Source organism: Amblyomma maculatum, chromosome 7 (assembly GCF_055883805.1).
Source record: "Amblyomma maculatum isolate TAMU_Amacu chromosome 7, ASM5588380v1, whole genome shotgun sequence".
Lineage (NCBI taxonomy): Eukaryota > Metazoa > Arthropoda > Arachnida > Ixodida > Ixodidae > Amblyomma > Amblyomma maculatum.
Genome location: NC_139350.1, coordinates 8,872,327 through 8,893,280, shown reverse-complemented (window position 1 = coordinate 8,893,280; position 20,954 = coordinate 8,872,327). Strand labels below are relative to the sequence as shown.

General features: G+C 44.1%; 1 protein-coding gene across 1 annotated transcript in view; it reads left to right on the top strand.

The window, feature by feature from the left end:
• Nucleotides 1-20,954, top strand: part of LOC146182684 (uncharacterized) — a 77,937-nt gene that overhangs the window by 2,311 nt on the left and 54,672 nt on the right. Inside the window, exons 4-5 of the mRNA XM_084609580.1 lie at nt 11,298-11,473; nt 11,971-12,015. Coding sequence (XP_084465706.1) covers nt 11,298-11,473; nt 11,971-12,015 — 221 coding nt within the window. The remainder of the gene's footprint in view (nt 1-11,297; nt 11,474-11,970; nt 12,016-20,954) is intronic.

Here is a 20,954-nt window from a genome sequence, read left to right as displayed (position 1 = left end):
TTAGCTTGATTTTTTGATGCCTGTATCAAAAGCATTATGCCAAGTTGTTGCAAACCGTTTCTTTATTGATAACATAGTTCATTGTGTTTGTGGGCTTCAGTTTGGTTGAATGTGAAGAATAATGTTACTGGAGTGAGCATTATTTATGCTGCGGTTTAATCTTGGTATAATTACATCCATTTCGGTTGGCGTAGTACACTTGGTGTTTGTACCGTTACTGTAGCTGAGATGAAAACTCGTTCTAACTCCAAATTTGCTGCTAGAGCACTGTATCGTCTCTCGTTCTCCCCCTTTTTTTCATACAGACGTGGGCACACTACTTCCACCACTGCCGGGAAGGCAGCCTACCCTTTCGGTTTCTTTTTTCCTATCATGAAAAAAAAAAAAGGGCGCTGAAATAGTCACGTGGGAGCAGCGAGGCTATAGTGCCTAAAATATATATTCTAGGCACTATAGCGAGGCTTCGTCTTCGTCCGAACAGGTTTGCCGGCGTCCGGCTCCCCTTTAAATGTGAACATCGCACCGCTCCAACTGTCGTGCGGTTTCCTGCCTCCGCGACGGAGAGGGGCACAGGCTGTGAGAATGAAGCAGAAGCGCTGTCGGCCAGGCACTGAAACAGTGCCTATTATAATAATATGCGATGCTTTTAGAATAGTATTTTGTGTGAAAAATGCACACTGCTAGAATCAGACCAGCTCGTGCACATTTCGCACTTGCCACTCCGTACGTGGGCGCTGCCATTTTCTCGGTTAACGATGCAAACCAAAGTGGCAAAGTTAGTTTCGCGATAGCCGTGGTTAGAGCTGTAGTTAGCAACATAAATACAGTAGGTTTTGCATGTGAACAGCCAATGCCTCCTGAAGGAGGAGGAGGAGGAGGAAACCTTATTGAGTAGAAATTGGAGTATTGTTTCTTCATGAGAGGACGCTTTGGAACCTGTCCATAATTTTCAACAGCACAAGAGGCGCCTGTACACATGGACTTCACCGGACGGTCTGTACAGCAATCAGATCGATTATGCTCTTTGCTGGCAGAGATGGAGAAGCGCTATACAAGTAGTAAAAACAAGGCCTAGGGCCGATTGTGGCACCGATCATCAGCTTCTTGTTGCCAAATTTAAGCTTCGATTGAGGAAAATGCAGCAAACATGAAGGCCTTTCAGGTATGATCTGGATCAAATTCCATCAGAATATGCTGTGGAAGTGAGCAATCGATTTCAAGAATTAGATCTAGAAGACGGCCTGAAGAGATGTGGACTGATGTTCGTGATATAATACAAGAAGTTGCTGCTAAGGTAGTTCAAAGCAAGGTTAAAAATAACTCGCCAAGGTTAAAAATAACTCACCAAATGTGTTCACATCACAAGTGAAACTCAGCACAAGAAATTCTTCAAATTCATCAGCCAGAGTGTCTGTTATTGAAATGTCATCAGGGGAATCTAAATGAGAAAATTAAAAAAAAAATATATTCTGTTTAGTAACAGAGAACTTTAAGGAGACAAGAATGGCGCGATGGTCTGAGGTTTTCTCAGCATACCTGCCAACTCTTCCAAATTTTCCGTAAAATGTACGAATTTTGACCAGTCTTACGATTTTACGAATCTTGCAGAAAATGTTGCGGAAAATGTTTTATTTTCGGAAAAAAAAAAAAGTGCGGACATCTATTAACGTCATGGCCTCCGAGATAACATCACACGTGTGCGGTACAGTGGCTAGAATAAGGGAAGTGTGCAGACCGCGCTGCCGACTGAAGCCCTTCCGTGATGCTCCGGAGCGGGAGATCCAGGGGGCGTTGACAAACGCTTACACGTCCGCTCACTGCGTGTCGTCTGCTCACCGCCCGGTTAATCAGCCGCGTTTGAGACATCCCTTTAAGATCCGATGCATACTTTCTGCTCTTACTGCGACCTCCACTTTTACACGGCATCTTTATTTATTTGTCAACTATCTAAGTCATGCCGATGTAATTTTATTATTCTATGCAGCGGCTATTTTTATGCGGAAGAATTACAACCAGCATTCTAAGCGGGACTTCACCGGTGTGGCTTTAAAACCTCCTTTGAGCAATCACTCCAAGAAAAACTTGCCGTCAGTAACTGCCACCAGACTCTGGCCGAGGTAAAAAGATTAACTTTGCTGGCCACAGTGCTAGATAGACCACTCTGCAATTTCGGTACCCAGTTGTTTTTTTTTTTCACGTATTAGCTGCCAGTCATCCAAGCTGCGCTTTGATCGAAGGTCGTTGGCTTCATCCTATATGACACAGTGGCACTAAAGACGTTAAATAGTTCCTTGGGTTTTCATTAGGACTAAGGAGACCTAATTTTAATACTTAGCTAAACGTGGCGAGGCATGGCATAACAAAGCTACAGGAGGCAATACTTTTCTAAACATGAGCTGTAAACATTGCATGTATATCCATGCTAGTAAACCACCCCTGAATTTTTTTTTTTACCGTGAATTTTTTTGTTTTCCAAATAGATAGGTGAGCAGCTGAAGAATCACTTAGGGATAGTAATTTTGTTTTCGCAGTTACTGTCTTGCTTCGCTACTCATTTTGCCTGGGCTGCTTAATTTGGCTGTTTTTCTTCTGTGAGACAAGAAAAAACACCTCTGCTGCACAACGAAATTTCATTCTATAATTGATTAGCATGCGCTGAAGCATTGGGAAAATTTCTAAATTACCGCAATTTTTAATTTTTTTTTCAGTTCTTCAGTGGCGTTATTTAAATAACTGGCAGTTATCATTTTCGTATCAAGAGCTCTGAACTTCGCGACCATATTGGGTGGAAGACTTTAGCAACCCGAAGAAAAATCTGCTGACTGAAGTTCTTGTACAGCATTTACAATGATTGTACCGGTATTCGAGACAACAAAAAAAAGATTGAGTTATCAATGCCGCAATAATGTATTTAAGTGTTTGTTTTTCCCTAAAACAATTCTGGACTGGAATAAGCCTCCGAATGATGTAGTCTGTGCACCTGGCTTCCTAAGTGCTGTTGAAATTTTCCTTGAAACGGGTTTTGTCACATGCATATCAAGGCACAATCAGAAAAATGCTCCGGAATACGCCATACAAAGGGGCCACCCACGATCGTTCTATCAATTAACATAGCAGTTGTGCCATAATTAACATGCCAAAGCTGACGTAACTTATTTTCCAAAGCAGCTCGCAAACAGCAGCGTTGCACCTTTCAATAATTTCGCACACCGAACAACTATACCTAGTACGATTTGTACCCGCTTTTGTAACGAGGTACAAAACAATGACTTTGTCGCCTGCTCATCATACACCGTGAGGCAGAATTTTGCACCAAAAAACAACGCAAAGCGCCCACATCCCGTGCACACTCCAGGGTTCAAGCACGCGTTTCTTGCGCCGACCAGACGTGTAAGCGAGAAGGTGCGCCATCTAGCGGAAGCATCACCAGACGGCTTCAATGATGTTTCATAGGCGCCGCTTGGCGGTAATCGCACTTTATCATTCTAGCCACTGTACGCGCGGAAGGGTAATCCCGGAGGCCATGTTACACTATTATGGTACCATTGGCGGCCACGAGAGGGAAACATATTTGTGATATCATCATCAGCAGCTGCAAACGTTGTAGTGACTTCTATCGTCTACTCGGGGGAACACGAATCCATATCCAAAACTCGATACTGCCTCCGCCAGGCTAGTGGCTGTTCCTTTGTTCACGTTTGGACAACTTTGGTGTTGGCCTCTGTTTTTGCGTGATCTGCGGCCGCATCCGACTCAGTGTGACTGAAGTTTTAGTAGTAGCGGTTTCGCAGTGCAATGACGGGCTCAAAGCCACGACAGTACTTGCAAGTATTTTTGAAGTCGTACGCGGCAGAATTTCCCTGCTTCGTGGCGTCTAAGAAAGGAAAGAAGTTCGGATTTTGCGCTACGTGGTGCCTGTGATGTTAATATTTTACATGGTGGCAAGTCCGACATAAAGATCCACATCGCTTCGAAAAAGCATCAAGGATACGTGCGAGCCGCGGACAGCCAGCCGAGCCGCGTATCTCTGATCCCAACAAAGTGATGCGGCGCGAGGGGGAAAATGTAGATGGAGAAGGAGAAGAGGCCGTCGGCTGGCTGTTACGAGCTACGGCCAGCACCCCCATTCCACGCTAGCGACCCGTGGGCCTCGGCGCTCGTGTTGTTGTGGCAGCGTGCGATGCGCGTTGTTGCGTGGATGTGTGTGCGCGCTCTTGTGCTATACTTGTGCTTTGAGTCTTCTCCAAAGACCGCATGAGGCTAGTCATCTTGTCTTGCCCCGGATGAACTAAATGCGGTTTGTGCATTGATTCAATCGCTGGCGTACGGCCGCTCCACGAAGCCCTTCGTGGCTCAGACGCAGGTTTGTTACATACCGCTTACATGCAAATCGGCCCCGAAGTGCGATCTATTTTATGAGGTAACCGAAGCCTTGTATTTCGGCAAGATCCCCACTATGGTACGACTGTATTACTTACTCCGTCCGGTGAAGAAAAGTCTTGGACTTAATAACAAGCAAACCGTCCGCAGCTGTGCTTTCTGACCGCCTCTATTGCGTGCAGACACGTTCCGCCGGGCATGCAGTGAGAAGGATTTGTGCATTTCGCAAGGCGACAATGAAATGAAAATGCAGAGATTAAAAGCACTTGGCTGCTTTCGGGATGACTGGTTTTGTTCTACTGACAGTAATGTGCGGCTTCTGCAAGCTTTCAAGTGAGTTCTGTTGTTGGAACTCTATATGAAACAGCTGTGATTGACGTTTGGTTATGTGTAAAGCATGAAGTTCGTTACTCGTCCGCTTTCATGAATGACATGCACACCCTTTATTTGATCTTGGAAACCAATTCCAAAATTTGGAGATCGCCCGCACTACCATCAGACCTTTACAGTATGAAACATTGTTTTTGTATGCTACTTTTTCGATAAATGACATCTATGTGGCACTTTTCAGAACAATGTTGTTTGCGTTATGCCCCGTCACCATCTGCTGCCTCTGACTGCACTCGCGAGTTTTGTTTCGTTAGTTTGGTGACTAAACAGCGTTTTGTTGCTCTTTTGGTGTATCAGGGGTTCAACTTCTAAAGGTAAGTTTTTTTTTTTTGCAAACGAAGTAAGTGATAAAAGTTTAATGACAGTTTGTTGCTACAATATATTAATCCATTTCTCTCCGCCACTAGCCCAAAGTGCCATGTCTGGTGAAGGTATAGACCCTTTACAGCGTGAGCGCATGGGCGCTGCCATATTTGATCATGTGACCCTTCCGCCATCGCTGGCCTTCGGGCCTTCTGGTTTGACGGCTTTCGGCGCGCTGGTACTCGGCTGCATGGTGCGGCGTACCCGCTATCGCTGGGGGCAACGAGCTTGTAGACAGCCGAAAAACTTCCTGTGAATGCTCATAGTGTGTGTGTAGGTGCTAAAAAATGTTTAATTTAACAACGTAGTTCTTTTATTGCGTCCTCCTAAATGTCTGCATGGCTAGAACGTTTCGACAAACCCATCAGCCGTCGACTCGGTTTTTTGTTTTGCTTTTTTGATCAATTCCCTCTCTAGTGCTCTTTGTGGAAAACGTGACTTTCTGTAAAACTGAATAGATTACAAACTGATTATTTCCTCAAACTTATTTTTTTTTTAATTTTCTTGCGCAAAGGGCGAACGCGCATGTTCAGACTATGCTGGCTGAGACGCATTATGAATGTTCATTTAATATTCAGAAATGTGGCGCAACAAACACAAACACAGGAGAAGAAACGCAACACACGTGCACGCTACCAACTGTAATAAGAAACTGAAAAACAAACACAAACACAGGAGAAGAGACACAACACACGCGCACGCTACCAACTGTAATAAGAATCTGAAAAACAGCGTTTTTCAGTTTCTTATTACAGTTGGTAGCGTGCGCGTGTGTTGTGTTTCTTCTCCTGTGTTTGTGTTTATTGCGCCACATTTCTGAATACTATGCAGCACCAACTAGCCCCTCGAGCCGTTATTTTGAGATGTTCATTTAACATTGTGCACAATATTTACTGCTTAATATGGACGCGCGTGTAATCCCCGACAATTGATAAGATATAATTTTATCTCCTGTAAACGTCCTGACTTCAGAAGACTATTACGCTGCTTGAAGGCCGCATCAGGCGCTCAGCGGCGTTCACCTGCGCTCGGGCGAAGGTGACTGGAAACTGCACCGGAATTCAGAACGCACAGTACGCAGCCCAAGCAAGCGGGGATATAAAAAAGTCTTATGATAAATTTTATCATTGGCCTGTGCATTAGTTTCATAAAAGCAGTAGTTATTACATGTATTTCAGCAGTACTTGTCTAATTAAAGTTTGGTTTTGTTTGCGTGGTGTTACGTCCCTAAGCGACTCAGGCTATGAGTAGAGGACTGCGGAAATTCCCATCCCCTTGGAGTTCTTTAATGTGCACTGATATCGCACAAAATACGGGCGCCTGGGTTTTTGGCTCCAGCGAAAAGCAGCCGCCGAGGCCGAGATTCGATCCCGCATATCCTAGGGAATAGTAGCTAATTAAAGTAAACAGATTCACTTACTTGCCCACACTAACTTTCCTTCGCTGCGCAATCAATTCGTATAACTGCATAGACATTAATAGCAACGTCAAGGTACCTCTTAACGCCCTGCGAAAAAAACTCGGCAGCAGTGCAAAGACTCAATATTCAATTCCTGAGGAAACGTCAGGGTCGTTCTCGCATTGCCATGGCTACTGCCGGTGCTAAAACGAGCTGGGGCGTGAGGTATAGCCATTCTCTTCAATTCACAGGCGCTTTCTTGTCCCAGAAAGGAACATGAACTCGTGATACATCTCCCAGAAAAACGGTTGCCTAGGCCATGATGTGCACCTTATGTAGAAAGCATCGTCTGTTCTTCCGCCAGTAAACAACAGGGTCATTAGCTCTACTTCCTCGCAGAATACTTCGACTATACAGATGACACCTGCATCAAAGCAGCGCTGTTTAAAAGTCAGCTGGTATTCTTAAGATACGCAGCAGCAGTTAGCACTGCGCGCCGATGCGTTCCGAAGGCCAGCAATGACGGCCGTCCTAGTAGCGCCACCTGTTAGGGAAGAGTGGAACTACTCTCTGTAAACGGTCTATATGTCTAATACTGATCAGTTAAGCTAGACAGAATGCATGAAACAACTGTTGTCACATAGAGGAATAGAGAAGTAATTCATTTGTAGCCAACGTGTAGCCAGAGAGTAGAGTTGCCTGGCACTTCCTATGATTTTGTTACTCTTCAAAAATGCTTGCTTTTGTCGCAATGCCCAGTCTACTTACTCCCTTGGCTTTAGTATTTGTGACAGCACCTTTTGCATGACATTGTGGCCCATAAGGCTTGATAGCAGTGAGATTAGAATCGCCTTCTAGGACTCTTGGGTCACAGGCTAGACATGCTACCCTAGGTCACACAAGTACATTCATACGGCTTGGTTAAAGTTTGGCTTTATATCTATGTCACTCCAGGAAGCTTGAGCAGCACACATTACGGCCCACCTCACAGCATGCCTCTGGCAGGTGGCATGGCTGGCCACTTTTCGGCTGTTTCTGTGACATCATCTGTCTTAAAATTACCTGCCTTTGTGTTTGCTTGCATTAAAGGTGTGTGTGCCGTTAGCAGCGACATATGTTCTCATGTGTCGTTTAACCATGTAAACTGTCCTGATCTTCCATCTGCCTCAAGATAGCAGGCCTGGTCCTTTGTGGCAGTTGTCAAATGCTGAGAAACTTGCGCTAAGCGATGCAAGGAACAGCAGGCAAGAAGATACAAAGCCATGTACATACACCATATATCACGTATATCAAAATAAACTACGCCAAACTAGTGTTCTTGCTTGATTTATTAAATTTGCCACATTAAGCCTTTTTTTTTCAGGTGTATATAACAGCAAAAGAGCGGCATCTCTTTGTTAAAGTACAGATCTAAGTATGACCATTTTTGCATTAATTATACTTACATTGAATACTTACGCTCGCAAAAAGACTGAGGTAGACCCTAAGTTCCACGCTATGGCGACCCCTTTTGTGATGGGTAAACCAAGGCGCCCTTGGGTTGTGTTATGTCAGTGCACGTTATAAAACCCAGAAGGTTGAAATTTCTGGACCATTCTACTATGGCGTCTCTCATAGCCTGAATTGCTTTGAGATGCTAAACCCATTAACTAAAGAAGTAAACCCCAAGTGATCTTTCTTTACCCACACAGGAGTAGCACATTATACGGCTGAAAAGAAAGTTAACTGAATCACGGAAATGTGAGCGCATACAGCTGTAGGTATAATAATCTACTGGTAGTAAATTTACTGCCAGCTGGTTCTTAAAAGGACATGCATGTGTGCGCAAACTGCTACGACAGGAAGCACACTTCTAAGCAGTAATAATTTTTTTTTAGTGCCTAAAGGTTTGAATAAACATGTGGATGTCTTTTGAGTGTCCTGCGTAGGCTGACGAGCGTGCATACTACGAACATAGCATGGAAAAGTGCCCCAGTGTCTTTAACAATGGGCATTGTTTTAGGTCCCTTAGCCTGCACTAGGCAACAGAGACTCGCAACGACCTTTTTATTTACGCATTTTAAAAACATTGGACCTTTAGACAAACTTTAAGTTCACCTTGAATGTTACCCTTCAGCATTTTTCACGCTGTGAACTCTATAAGCACATTTATCGGACTATGCATTTCATCATTTCATTTTATACCATTACTCCACAATGCACCTTAGAACACACTTAATGGCCGCATTTTATCTCCCCCTTCATTTCTTTTAATGTCCTCAGGATTCGTTTTCCATCTTTACCTCCCGAATTCCCCTTCCTACACAGAGTAGCATGTCAGCGAAATTTAAACGCCGGATAAAATCTCTGTTCTTCATTAAAGGGTCTCGCTCTCTCTGTGCATGTCTTTTGACCTTGTGGCCAACAGGCACCACCACAACACTTTGAACTTGTCAGCATGAAGGAATTTTTCAAGCTCACAAGACTTTTAGAATAAAAACAACCAAAGTAATATATATGTCTGTGTGCATTCTTGCGACAAGGTACCAGGCACATGGACTCTTGCGAAATTGCTGTACCTACTGTCCAGTAACCAAACATTTAAACACCCAGTACAGCAATCCTGTTTTAATCTGTATTTTTTCATTATTTCGAAATAGCACAAGTGCACTGGTCCACAGTTAGTGTAAGAATGCCCTTCCCGGTTGAATTGAGGCCTTTTGTAGTTACAGAGTCAGCACCTGCGACTCAAGTCCCAACATCAACTAGTTGATGCCATGACACTTAAGCCGAGGCGGGGCTCATTTCTAGAAGAGTCAGTATTTCGTCCACATGGGCATGCCTGCTACGAGCAGTGATGAATATGTTTTGAAAATGCCCAAATATTGCAGACAAGAAAAGGATACTCTGCAAAGTCTGCATTAACCGTGCCCATGACATGGACGAGCAGGGTCACGTGTTTCTAGTGAAAATAGCAAAGGACAATTAAGCTCTGCTCAGTGACTACTTTTATTTCTTGAAGTACTGGGGAAGGTGGAGAGGTTCTGGGTGAAAACAGAACATATATGAGGCAACACAAGCAGCTGCTTTTAAACTGATGAAGAAAGTATACTTAAGTTCTTTTGGACAGCAATAGAAAATGAACTGACTGTTTCTGTTCAGAATTTGTGGTAGTAGCACAGCACAAAAGGGTAAACAAGGGTCAATATATTTCTAGCGTCATCCTGACATTTCAACAACTCATTTGGCATCCTGGACAGTATGACGAAATATTTACAGCTATATGAGAAAAGTTAACCTTTGTTTATATTTTACGAATTAACAGTTAACTAAAATGTAAGCATGTACAACAAGGCAGAACATGAAGTCCCGGCGGCCCATGACATGAACTAAAATACAGTGATGGTCATCTGCCCTGGTGCTTCTCTGCAGTGCACAGGTACAGCCGCCCTGATTTTTAACAATATAGCGCGAGCGTAGACCAAACTGCTGCTTAGCACCTTGTAACGGCGATAAGCGTGCAACACGGCGAGAGTTCGCGCACGCGCACGAAGAGAGAGCGTCTTCTGCTACGCTGTTCGGATCACAAAGACACACGCCCTGCCACAATATCTGTTTGCGACATTCCACATTTTTGCGCATGCACGAACTCTCGCCGTGTTGCACGCTTATCGCCGTTGTAAGGTGCTGACTAGCAGTTTGGTCGATGCTCGCGCTATATTGTTAAAAATCAGGGCGGCTGTACAGAGGGGCGAAGCATACACAACAAACGTGCTAGCATACAGACAGGCTGTGCCTAAGGGCAAAAGTGGAGGGGGGGAGGGGGGGGGGCGAAACAGCTGAAAGCAACAACGATGCACTTACATATGAGGGCCAGTTCTCGGGAAAGCAACATAAAAAAAAAAAAAAATACTGCAACAGCGAGTAGCTATACGGGTAGCTACCGCACCAAATTAACATGTACTACATACTACTGTAAGTACAGAACTGCACACTTGGAGAAGACGTAACCGAAGGGGCTGTAAGCAACTCGCACTGTACACAAACCTCAAGTACACACACTGTCCCGCTTGTATCCCAACGACGTGAAGAAACCGTGCCTCTTAGTTTCCAGGAGCACAAATGATTGAAGTATCTATGCGCAAATTTTGCGATAAATGACTGATGCAATAAATCCACTGTGAATTCTTTTTATATAACCTTCAGTAATGCTAAGAGAGCCTTACCAAAACAGTCAATGCGGGAAGTGTTCTCAATGTAGTATTATGTTCCCTGGAAAGAGACACGACACATCTCTTCGCCGCCATTTGTAACACGTCCCGCAGTTAGCTTGCAGCAGTGCCGCACTGTACCATTTGTTGACGAAAAAAGAAAGCAACCGCAAATGAAAATATTGTACTTAAATTAATATTTTAAGCTCTATAAAGGTTCGCATAGATAGTGTGTTTTAGTTTTCGCCTGCCGATTCTGTTATACCATCCATGGCTGCAGCCAGCTGCAGCTGAGATGGCAGACGACGCGGTCTGGGAGACACAATAAGCACCGTGCAGGTATGGCACTGTAGTAATGTTCCCGTACATACACGTACCAACGTTTATAAACGTTGTACACGTACCACTATCGTCTTGTCTTGACTCTTAATTGACTTGACTAACAAATTGTGAAACACGTTTTTTTTTTTTTATTGATAAAAGAGCTGTTACAATATTTAAAAACTACATTATTATAAAACCTTATTATTAAAATTTTATTTTTATACTGCTGTTTTGTTTTGTTTTCTTTTAAGTTCCATTCTGCTCGGTCCTTGCGGTGCTTGCGGTGCTCCCATGGTGCTCCTGCGCTCCAGTGGCTGCGCTCTGCGGCTTCCAGTGTTTGCTTGCCGTATGGTTCCTGTTGCTTGAGCGTCGTTTTCTTTTGGGCCTTGTTCTCGGGCTGCCAATCGGAAGCATCTTCAGCGGCGCAGTAAGTCTGAACAAAAATTTAATTTTTTTCTGGAGCCTAAAATAAGTATTTCGCAAAATAGGTGTATTTGAAAGACCTTGAGCTGATAATTACTGAAATGCCGAAATGCCGCTTTTGCAGATCGCCTGCGCTTTCCGAAACTAAGCATGGTGCGAAAAAGGAACAATATATGTATATATATATATATATATCTGTAGTGGGTGCCAAGAATATGTGTCAAGAGCTGTAATGCTACCCGTTTAACCGCGGTATGTATTGAATGCCTCGGCGTGGTTACGGAAGCGAGTGAGAATATCAAATGTAGTGCTCACGGGCTTCCCACGTGCGCATATCGTACGCTGTTTTTGCGGGCACGCGTTGGTATGTACTACATACATTAGTTGGCTTTTCAAAGCATGCACTCAAACGCACCAGTTTTATCAATCGTTGTAGCAGAAAATCACTAATTTCAATTAAAAGGCATAAGTGCACTCGCGTTTTTCCTTTTTGTCAAACAGATATGTCAGCCGCGGCCGCCTCGATCGAGCCAGGCGTGTACTGAGGTAAGTACTACATAGTGCGTGAAACATGTCTGTTGGGAAATTGTGGATTATTGATCGTGATCGTTTCGCTAAAATTGCGGAGCGCATGTGTTACTGGCGTGATCCGGAGCATGGGCGGTGAGGTAGGTGAGGTGCAAAAGGGGCACCCAGCCTACCCCCCCCCCCTCCCCTCCGCCATACCCCCGTGCCATAGATTGTAACGGAGTGTTTCTCTGCTGTGATATGTATGAGCGTTAAATAAGCGTTGTGAAATCTGTAATCCTTAAGAACAGGAAATTGATTTTTTGATTTCTTCATTCTTTTACATGATGTCCCTTGGGTGGTGTGTAGTTTGTACTGAGGCTAAGATAAGAAGGCGTTCCAACTCCAAACTGCTGCGAGAGGTCGCGGCACTAAATGCGGAATATAATTAAGATGGGGATTTTTTTTCTGGGGTGGTGAAGTAACACCATTCTCAAGAAGTAGATTTGGAATTCCACTCCATTTCGTTTAGGAGCTACGCAAACGGTACCTCGTTGCAAATAGTTCAGCTGGCAGTTTTTCGCGCAAACATAGGCGCATACAAACGAAGAACAGTACCTTGGCTAATTGAAACCATGTAAAGCATGTGGCTCGCAAGTTAAGCTCTATAGTCTAAAACCAAAGGCAATGTACGGCGTGGCAAACAAGGCTCGGGACAGGATTTGGGCAGACGGTAAACCTGTTGGCTCGGCAGATGAAGTCAAAACGGCTGTCGCGCAGATGAAGAGAGGAAAGAAAAAGGTAATGCATAGGCAAGGTAAGGCAAGGAGCAGAAAAGGAAACTGAACAAAGAAAAAAAGCAAACAGTGGTTGAATGGCGCAGCAAGAAAACATCATCGAGGGGAGGAGGTTTAAGGAAGGAAATAAAGAAAAAGCATATCAATGCGCAAAAGAAATCAAATCCAAGAAAAGGCCGCAACCAACCTGGCAAACAGATAATTTAGCCCTTTTATGAAAGCTGTGACGACACTGCATTTCAAGAGGTAGCTATATAGCTTTTGATGCCGCATTATTTAAACTTGCCGGTGATAGTACATAATATCATGAATGGTGGTATCGGCAGCAGCCTTTCATTGCTGGTGAACAATCTTCTAGCTAGCAGTGTTATTTGACAATAGTCATTTTAGGTGCTTTGCAGTAAACCTTGGAGTTGATATATAGATAAGATATGGCAACAAGTTCTAGCCCCAAAGCACAGGAGACTGGCAACAAATGCCGATTTTATTTCATTTTCAATATACAGGGCGTCGCATCTCACCGCCACTTCCGACACAGGTTTGCGTGAAATATTGCTTCAGTTTGCCTTGTTAGCTTGATTTTTTGATGCCTGTATCAAAAGCATTATGCCAAGTTGTTGCAAACCGTTTCTTTATTGATAACATAGTTCATTGTGTTTGTGGGCTTCAGTTTGGTTGAATGTGAAAAATAATGTTACTGGAGTGAGCATTATTTATGCTGCGGTTTAATCTTGGTATAATTACATCCATTTCGGTTGGCGTAGTACACATGGTGTTTGTACCGTTACTGTAGCTGAGATGAAAACTCGTTCTAACTCCAAATTTGCTGCTAGAGCACTGTATCGTCTCTCGTTCTCCCCCTTTTTTTCATACAGACGTGGGCACACTACTTCCACCACTGCCGGGAAGGCAGACTACCCTTTCGGTTTCTTTTTTCCTATCATGAAAAAAAAAAAAGGGCGCTGAAATAGTCACGTGGGAGCAGCGAGGCTATAGTGCCTAAAATATATATTCTAGGCACTATAGCGAGGCTTCGTCTTCGTCCGAACAGGTTTGCCGGCGTCCGGCTCCCCTTTAAATGTGAACATCGCACCGCTCCAACTGTCGTGCGGTTTCCTGCCTCCGCGACGGAGAGGGGCACAGGCTGTGAGAATGAAGCAGAAGCGCTGTCGGCCAGGCACTGAAACAGTGCCTATTATAATAATATGCGATGCTTTTAGAATAGTATTTTGTGTGAAAAATGCACACTGCTAGAATCAGACCAGCTCGTGCACATTTCGCACTTGCCACTCCGTACGTGGGCGCTGCCATTTTCTCGGTTAACGATGCAAACCAAAGTGGCAAAGTTAGTTTCGCGATAGCCGTGGTTAGAGTTGTAGTTAGCAACATAAATACAGTAGGTTTTGCATGTGAACAGCCAATGCCTCCTGAAGGAGGAGGAGGAGGAGGAAACCTTATTGAGTAGAAATTGGAGTATTGTTTCTTCATGAGAGGACGCTTTGGAACCTGTCCATAATTTTCAACAGCACAAGAGGCGCCTGTACACATGGACTTCACCGGACGGTCTGTACAGGAATCAGATCGATTATGCTCTTTGCTGGCAGAGATGGAGAAGCGCTATACAAGTAGTAAAAACAAGGCCTAGGGCCGATTGTGGCACCGATCATCAGCTTCTTGTTGCCAAATTTAAGCTTCGATTGAGGAAAACGCAGCAAACATGAAGGCCTTTCAGGTATGATCTGGATCAAATTCCATCAGAATATGCTGTGGAAGTGAGGAATCGATTTCAAGAATTAGATCTAGAAGACGGCCTGAAGAGATGTGGACTGATGTTCGTGATATAATACAAGAAGTTGCTGCTAAGGTAGTTCAAAGCAAGGTTAAAAATAACTCGCCAAGGTTAAAAATAACTCACCAAATGTGTTCACATCACAAGTGGAACTCAGCACAAGAAATTCTTCAAATTCATCAGCCAGAGTGTCTGTTATTGAAATGTCATCAGGGGAATCTAAATGAGAAAATTAAAAAAAAAATATATTCTGTTTAGTAACAGAGAACTTTAAGGAGACAAGAATGGCGCGATGGTCTGAGGTTTTCTCAGCATACCTGCCAACTCTTCCAAATTTTCCGTAAAATGTACGAATTTTGACCAGTCTTACGATTTTACGAATCTTGCAGAAAATGTTGCGGAAAATGTTTTATTTTCGGAAAAAAAAAAAAGTGCGGACATCTATTCATGGCCTCCGAGATAACATCACACGCGTGCGGTACAGTGGCTAGAATAAGGGAAGTGTGCAGACCGCGCTGCCGACTGAAGCCAGCGTTGCCATCTGGTGAAATTCGCCACCAGATTTCGGAAATCTGGTGAATTGTTGGAGGTCCTGGTGTCCAAGTCCACGAACTACTACACCAGACAAAATCTGGTGATATCTGGGGAAAACCACTCAGGGGCGCTGCTGATCCAAACGTTTAGCACTAGGATGCGCAAGCGGCCACTCAATCTCAAGAGAAGGAAACCTGGACGGAAGTGACTGAAGTGTAATACAGGGGAATTGTTATGCATCTTTGGAGTGAGGAGGCCGCGGCTTCGGCGGCAAACTTCCAGAGGACTCTGCAACATTATGGGTCAAAGTTTTCAAAGACGAAAACACCATGGGTGAAAAGCCCTACTAGGAACTGGCATTGTATGCACTGGCCTGTCTCTCATGCCCAGTGTCAAATGCAGCAGTGGAGCGGGTACTCGGTCAAGTCACATGTGTGAAGACCATGTTCTGAAGCAAGAGTCGCTGAAAACTCTGGATGCCATTGTACGGATTCGCTCAACATTGTCATTCAGGCAGATGTGCCAAGGTCATAATGTTCTGCGTGATCAAAATTCGTCATCACCGATGATATGATACGCGGGTTCCGCTCATACATATATGACGCCCAAAGTGATGATTTGGGGCTGCATGACATGCTTTTATTTTAATCAAATGAGTGATGACAGCTATTTCGTGGTCATTTGTAATTATTTTATAGCATTTTTTGGATTCTGGGGAAATCTTGGGAAATTTCGTCGAGGTTTTGGTGTCGCGGCCACTTTCCAATCTGGCAACGCTGACTGAAGCCCTTCCGTGATGCTCCGGAGCGGGAGATCCAGGGGGCGTTGACAAACGCTTACACGTCCGCTCACTGCGTGTCGTCTGCTCACCGCCCGGTTAATCAGCCGCGTTTGAGACATCCCTTTAAGATCCGATGCATACTTTTTGCTCTTACTGCGACCTCCACTTTTACACGGCATCTTTATTTATTTGTCAACTATCTAAGTCATGCCGATGTAATTTTATTATTCCATGCAGCGGCTATTTTTATGCGGAAGAATTACAACCAGCATTCTAAGCGGGACTTCGCCTGGGTGGCTTTAAAACCTCCTTTGAGCAATCACTCCAAGAAAAACTTGCCGTCAGTAACTGCCACCAGACTCTGGCCGAGGTAAAAAGATTAACTTTGCTGGCCACAGTGCTAGATAGACCACTCCGCAATTTCGGTACCCAGTTGTTTTTTTTTTTTCACGGATTAGCTGCCAGTCATCCAAGCTGCGCTTTGATCGAAGGTCGTTGGCTTCATCCTATATGACACAGTGGCACTAAAGACGTTAAATAGTTCCTTAGGTTTTCATTAGGACTAAGGAGACCTAATTTTAATACTTAGCTAAACGTGGCGAGGCATGGCATAACAAAGCTACAGGAGGCAATACTTTTCTAAACATGAGCTGTAAACATTGCATGTATATCCATGCTAGTAAACCACCCCTGAATTTTTTTTTTACCGTGAATTTTTTTGTTTTCCAAATAGATAGGTGAGCAGCTGAAGAATCACTTAGGGATAGTAATTTTGTTTTCGCAGTTACTGTCTTGCTTCGCTACTCATTTTGCCTGGGCTGCTTAATTTGGCTGTTTTTCTTCTGTGAGACAAGAAAAAACACCTCTGCTGCACAACGAAATTTCATTCTATAATTGATTAGCATGCGCTGAAGCATTGGGAAAATTTCTAAATTACTGCAATTTTTAATTTTTTTTTCAGTTCTTCAGTGGCGTTATTTAAATAACTGGCAGTTATCATTTTCGTATCAAGAGCTCTGAACTTCGCGACCATATTGGGTGGAAGACTTTAGCAACCCAAAGAAAAATCTGCTGACTGAAGTTCTTGTACAGCATTTACAATGATTGTACCGGTATTCGAGACAACACAAAAAAGATTGAGTTATCAATGCCGCATTAATGTATTTAAGTGTTTGTTTTTCCCTAAAACAATTCTGGACTGGAATAAGCCTCCGAATGATGTAGTCTGTGCACCTGGCTTCCTAAGTACTGTTGAAATTTTCCTTGAAACGGGTTTTGTCACATGCATATCAAGGCACAATCAGAAAAATGGTCCGGAATACGCCATACAAAGGGGCCACCCACGATCGTTCTATCAATTAACATAGCAGTTGTGCCATAATTAACATGCCAAAGCTGACGTAACTTATTTTCCAAAGCAGCTCGCAAACAGCAGCGTTGCACCTTTCAATAATTTCGCACACCGAACAACTATACCTAGTACGATTTGTACCCGCTTTTGTAACGAGGTACAAAACAATGACTTTGTCGCCTGCTCATCATACACCGTGAGGCAGAATTTTGCACCAAATAACAACGCAAAGCGCCCACATCCCGTGCACACTCCAGGGTTCAAGCACGCGTTTCATGCGCCGACCTGACGTGTAAGCGAGAAGGTGCGCCATCTAGCGGAAGCATCACCAGACGGCTTCAATGATGTTTCATAGGCGCCGCTTGGCGGTAATCGCACTTTATCATTCTAGCCACTGTACGCGCGGAAGGGTAATCCCGGAGGCCATGTTACACTATTATGGTACCATTGGCGGCCACGAGAGGGAAACATATTTGTGATATCATCATCAGCAGCTGCAAACGTTGTAGTGACTTCTATCGTCTACTCGGGGGAACACGAATCCATATCCAAAACTCGATACTGCCTCCGCCAGGCTAGTGGCTGTTCCTTTGTTCACGTTTGGACAACTTTGGTGTTGGCCTCTGTTTTTGCGTGATCTGCGGCCGCATCCGACTCAGTGTGACTGAAGTTTTAGTAGTAGCGGTTTCGCAGTGCAATGACGGGCTCAAAGCCACGACAGTACTTGCAAGTATTTTTGAAGTCGTACGCGGCAGAATTTCCCTGCTTCGTGGCGTCTAAGAAAGGAAAGAAGTTCGGATTTTGCGCTACGTGGTGCCTGTGATGTTAATATTTTACATGGTGGCAAGTCCGACATAAAGATCCACATCGCTTCGAAAAAGCATCAATAATACGTGCGAGCCGCGGACAGCCAGCCGAGCCGCGTATATCTGATCCCAACAAAGTGATGCGGCGCGAGGGGGAAAATGTAGATGGAGAGGGAGAAGAGGCCGTCGGCTGGCTGTTACGAGCTACGGCCAGCACCCCCATTCCACGCTAGCGACCCGTGGGCCTCGGCGCTCGTGTTGTTGTGGCAGCGTGCGATGCGCGTTGTTGCGTGGATGTGTGTGCGCGCTCTTGTGCTATACTTGTGCTTTGAGTCTTCTCCAAAGACCGCATGAGGCTAGTCATCTTGTCTTGCCCCGGATGAACTAAATGCGATTTGTGCATTGATTCAATCGCTGGCGTACGGCCGCTCCACGAAGCCCTTCGTGGCTCAGACGCAGGTTTGTTACATACCGCTTACATGCAAATCGGCCCCGAAGTGCGATCTATTTTATGAGGTAACCGAAGCCTTGTATTTCGGCAAGATCCCCACTATGGTACGACTGTATTACTTACGCCGTCCGGTGAAGAAAAGTCTTGGACTTAATAACAAGCAAACCGTCCGCAGCTGTGCTTTCTGACCGCCTCTATTGCGTGCAGACACGTTCCGCCGGGCATGCAGTGAGAAGGATTTGTGCATTTCGCAAGGCGACAATGAACGAAAATGCGGAGATTAAAAGCACTTGGCTGCTTTCGGGATGACTGGTTTTGTTCTACTGACAGTAATGTGCGGCTTCTGCAAGCTTTCAAGTGAGTTCTGTTGTTGGAACTCTATATGAAACAGCTGTGATTGACGTTTGGTTATGTGAAAGCGTGAAGTTCGTTACTCGTCCGCTTTCATGAATGACATGCACACCCTTTATTTGATCTTGGAAACCAATTCCAAAATTTGGAGATCGCCCGCACTACCATCAGACCTTTACAGTATGAAACATTGTTTTTGTATGCTACTTTTTCGATAAATGACATCTATGTGGCACTTTTCAGAACAATGTTGTTTGCGTTATGCCCCGTCACCATCTGCTGCCTCTGACTGCACTCGCGAGTTTTGTTTCGTTAGTTTGGTGACTAAACAGCGTTTTGTTGCTCTTTTGGTGTATCAGGGGTTCAACTTCTAAAGGTAAGTTTTTTTTTTTGCAAACGAAGTAAGTGATAAAAGTTTAATGACAGTTTGTTGCTACAATATATTAATCCATTTCTCTCCGCCACTAGCCCAAAGTGCCATGTCTGGTGAAGGTATATGTCTAATACTGATCAGTTAAGCTAGACAGAATGCATGAAACAACTGTTGTCACATAGAGGAATAGAGAAGTAATTCATTTGTAGCCAACGTGCATGAAGCAAAAAAAGGTACTATCATTGGCATGTTTTAACCTTTGCAGCATACTTGCGCTCTTGCTGCCCATGCAGCCACTAGTTGCTACTGTTACGATATGGACAAACTGTCCCGATGAACTAGAATTCTGGCAGGGATTGTCCACAATCACTATAATATTTGGCTTCTGCTGTGCCTTGGTTGTATAGTCCTTCCCCCTAGCAACAGCAACACACTTTCACCACTAGTACATCAAGTGAAAGTTGCTGGTTTGCATCATGCACCTTGCGGCAGCAACCTTGTGCCACTCTTAGGATCAATTAAATTTGAAGGGAATAAACATTGCATGTGATGAATAAGACACCAGTGGAGTGCACATCAATAGAGTGCCCAGATGTACAGGCGCCCAAATCTAACTGGTGTGCGCGAGCGGCGACTTTTCTGTGCGTCAGCGCCATATGACGGAGCGAAGTTGGAAAGAGGATGAGGCTAAGCGCATGCTCACAAAGCACGCTCAGCTGGACGCGTCGTCTGCCAGGCTGTTCCTTCTTAAGGACGTCGCTCCTCCTTATCGCGTTTCGACGAGCAGCCGTTTCGACGAGCAGGGCGCTGACGCACAGAAAAGTCGCCGCTCGCGCATGCCAGTTAAAGATTTGGGCGCCTGTACCGTTCACAGTAGCATACTGCACCAGTGAAAACTGTCAAAAAGTGTGAGAAGCTCATAGCCAACTTTATTATAAGCAGAACTTATTTCAGCTCCATCATGTAATGAGTTGCAAGACGAGAAGCGAAACTTTTCCATAGACGTATTATCAATAGCGGTCTTTAGTTAGAAATGTTGCAGTAAGGTGTTCACTTGGCACAAATTGTCTGAGGCTAAGGTTGATGGAAACTGCCTAGCCGGTGTCATCGTCCAGAAGAGCCAGACTTTTTCCATGGCCACAGTGAAAAATGTGATCTGCTTCCGAGCTTTTCCTTTCCTGCTTTTTTACCCTCCTTCTTTGTTTTACATAACTTATTTTTCATTTCCAACTCAGTTTCATTGCTTCATTAACATACACCTGTATTTTTCACATTGAGAAAAAGATCCATGAGCAATTTCATTGCTTTAAAATATGGACCTCTGTTAAGAACTTATTCCTGCTTCTTTTCTTCACATGCACCAAGCAAAAACCATTAAGCTCTGGTGTCATAATTTCTGGATGCATAAACAATACTGCCCTACACTGTCACTATCTGCAAAAAAATCTGTTATTGTGTCTTGTAAAGCTGGAAAAAAGGTACAAAATTCTTGTGATGCTCAAGTTGGCAGACAATCTCTGCATATTGTCGATTTCAGTCGTACTCCATGTCTGTCATCTTAAAGAGGGTATGAAAAGTGAACCAGATATGATTATCGCAGCCTTTCTGATATATTTTGTTCGCAGTGACTTATGAATACACAGCTTTCTAAATATATTTTCTATTACATATGGCCCCTATAGCCAACATGATTAAATGGTTTAGAAGAATGTTAATTTGGGCTAAATAGTGCATACTGTTCAAGA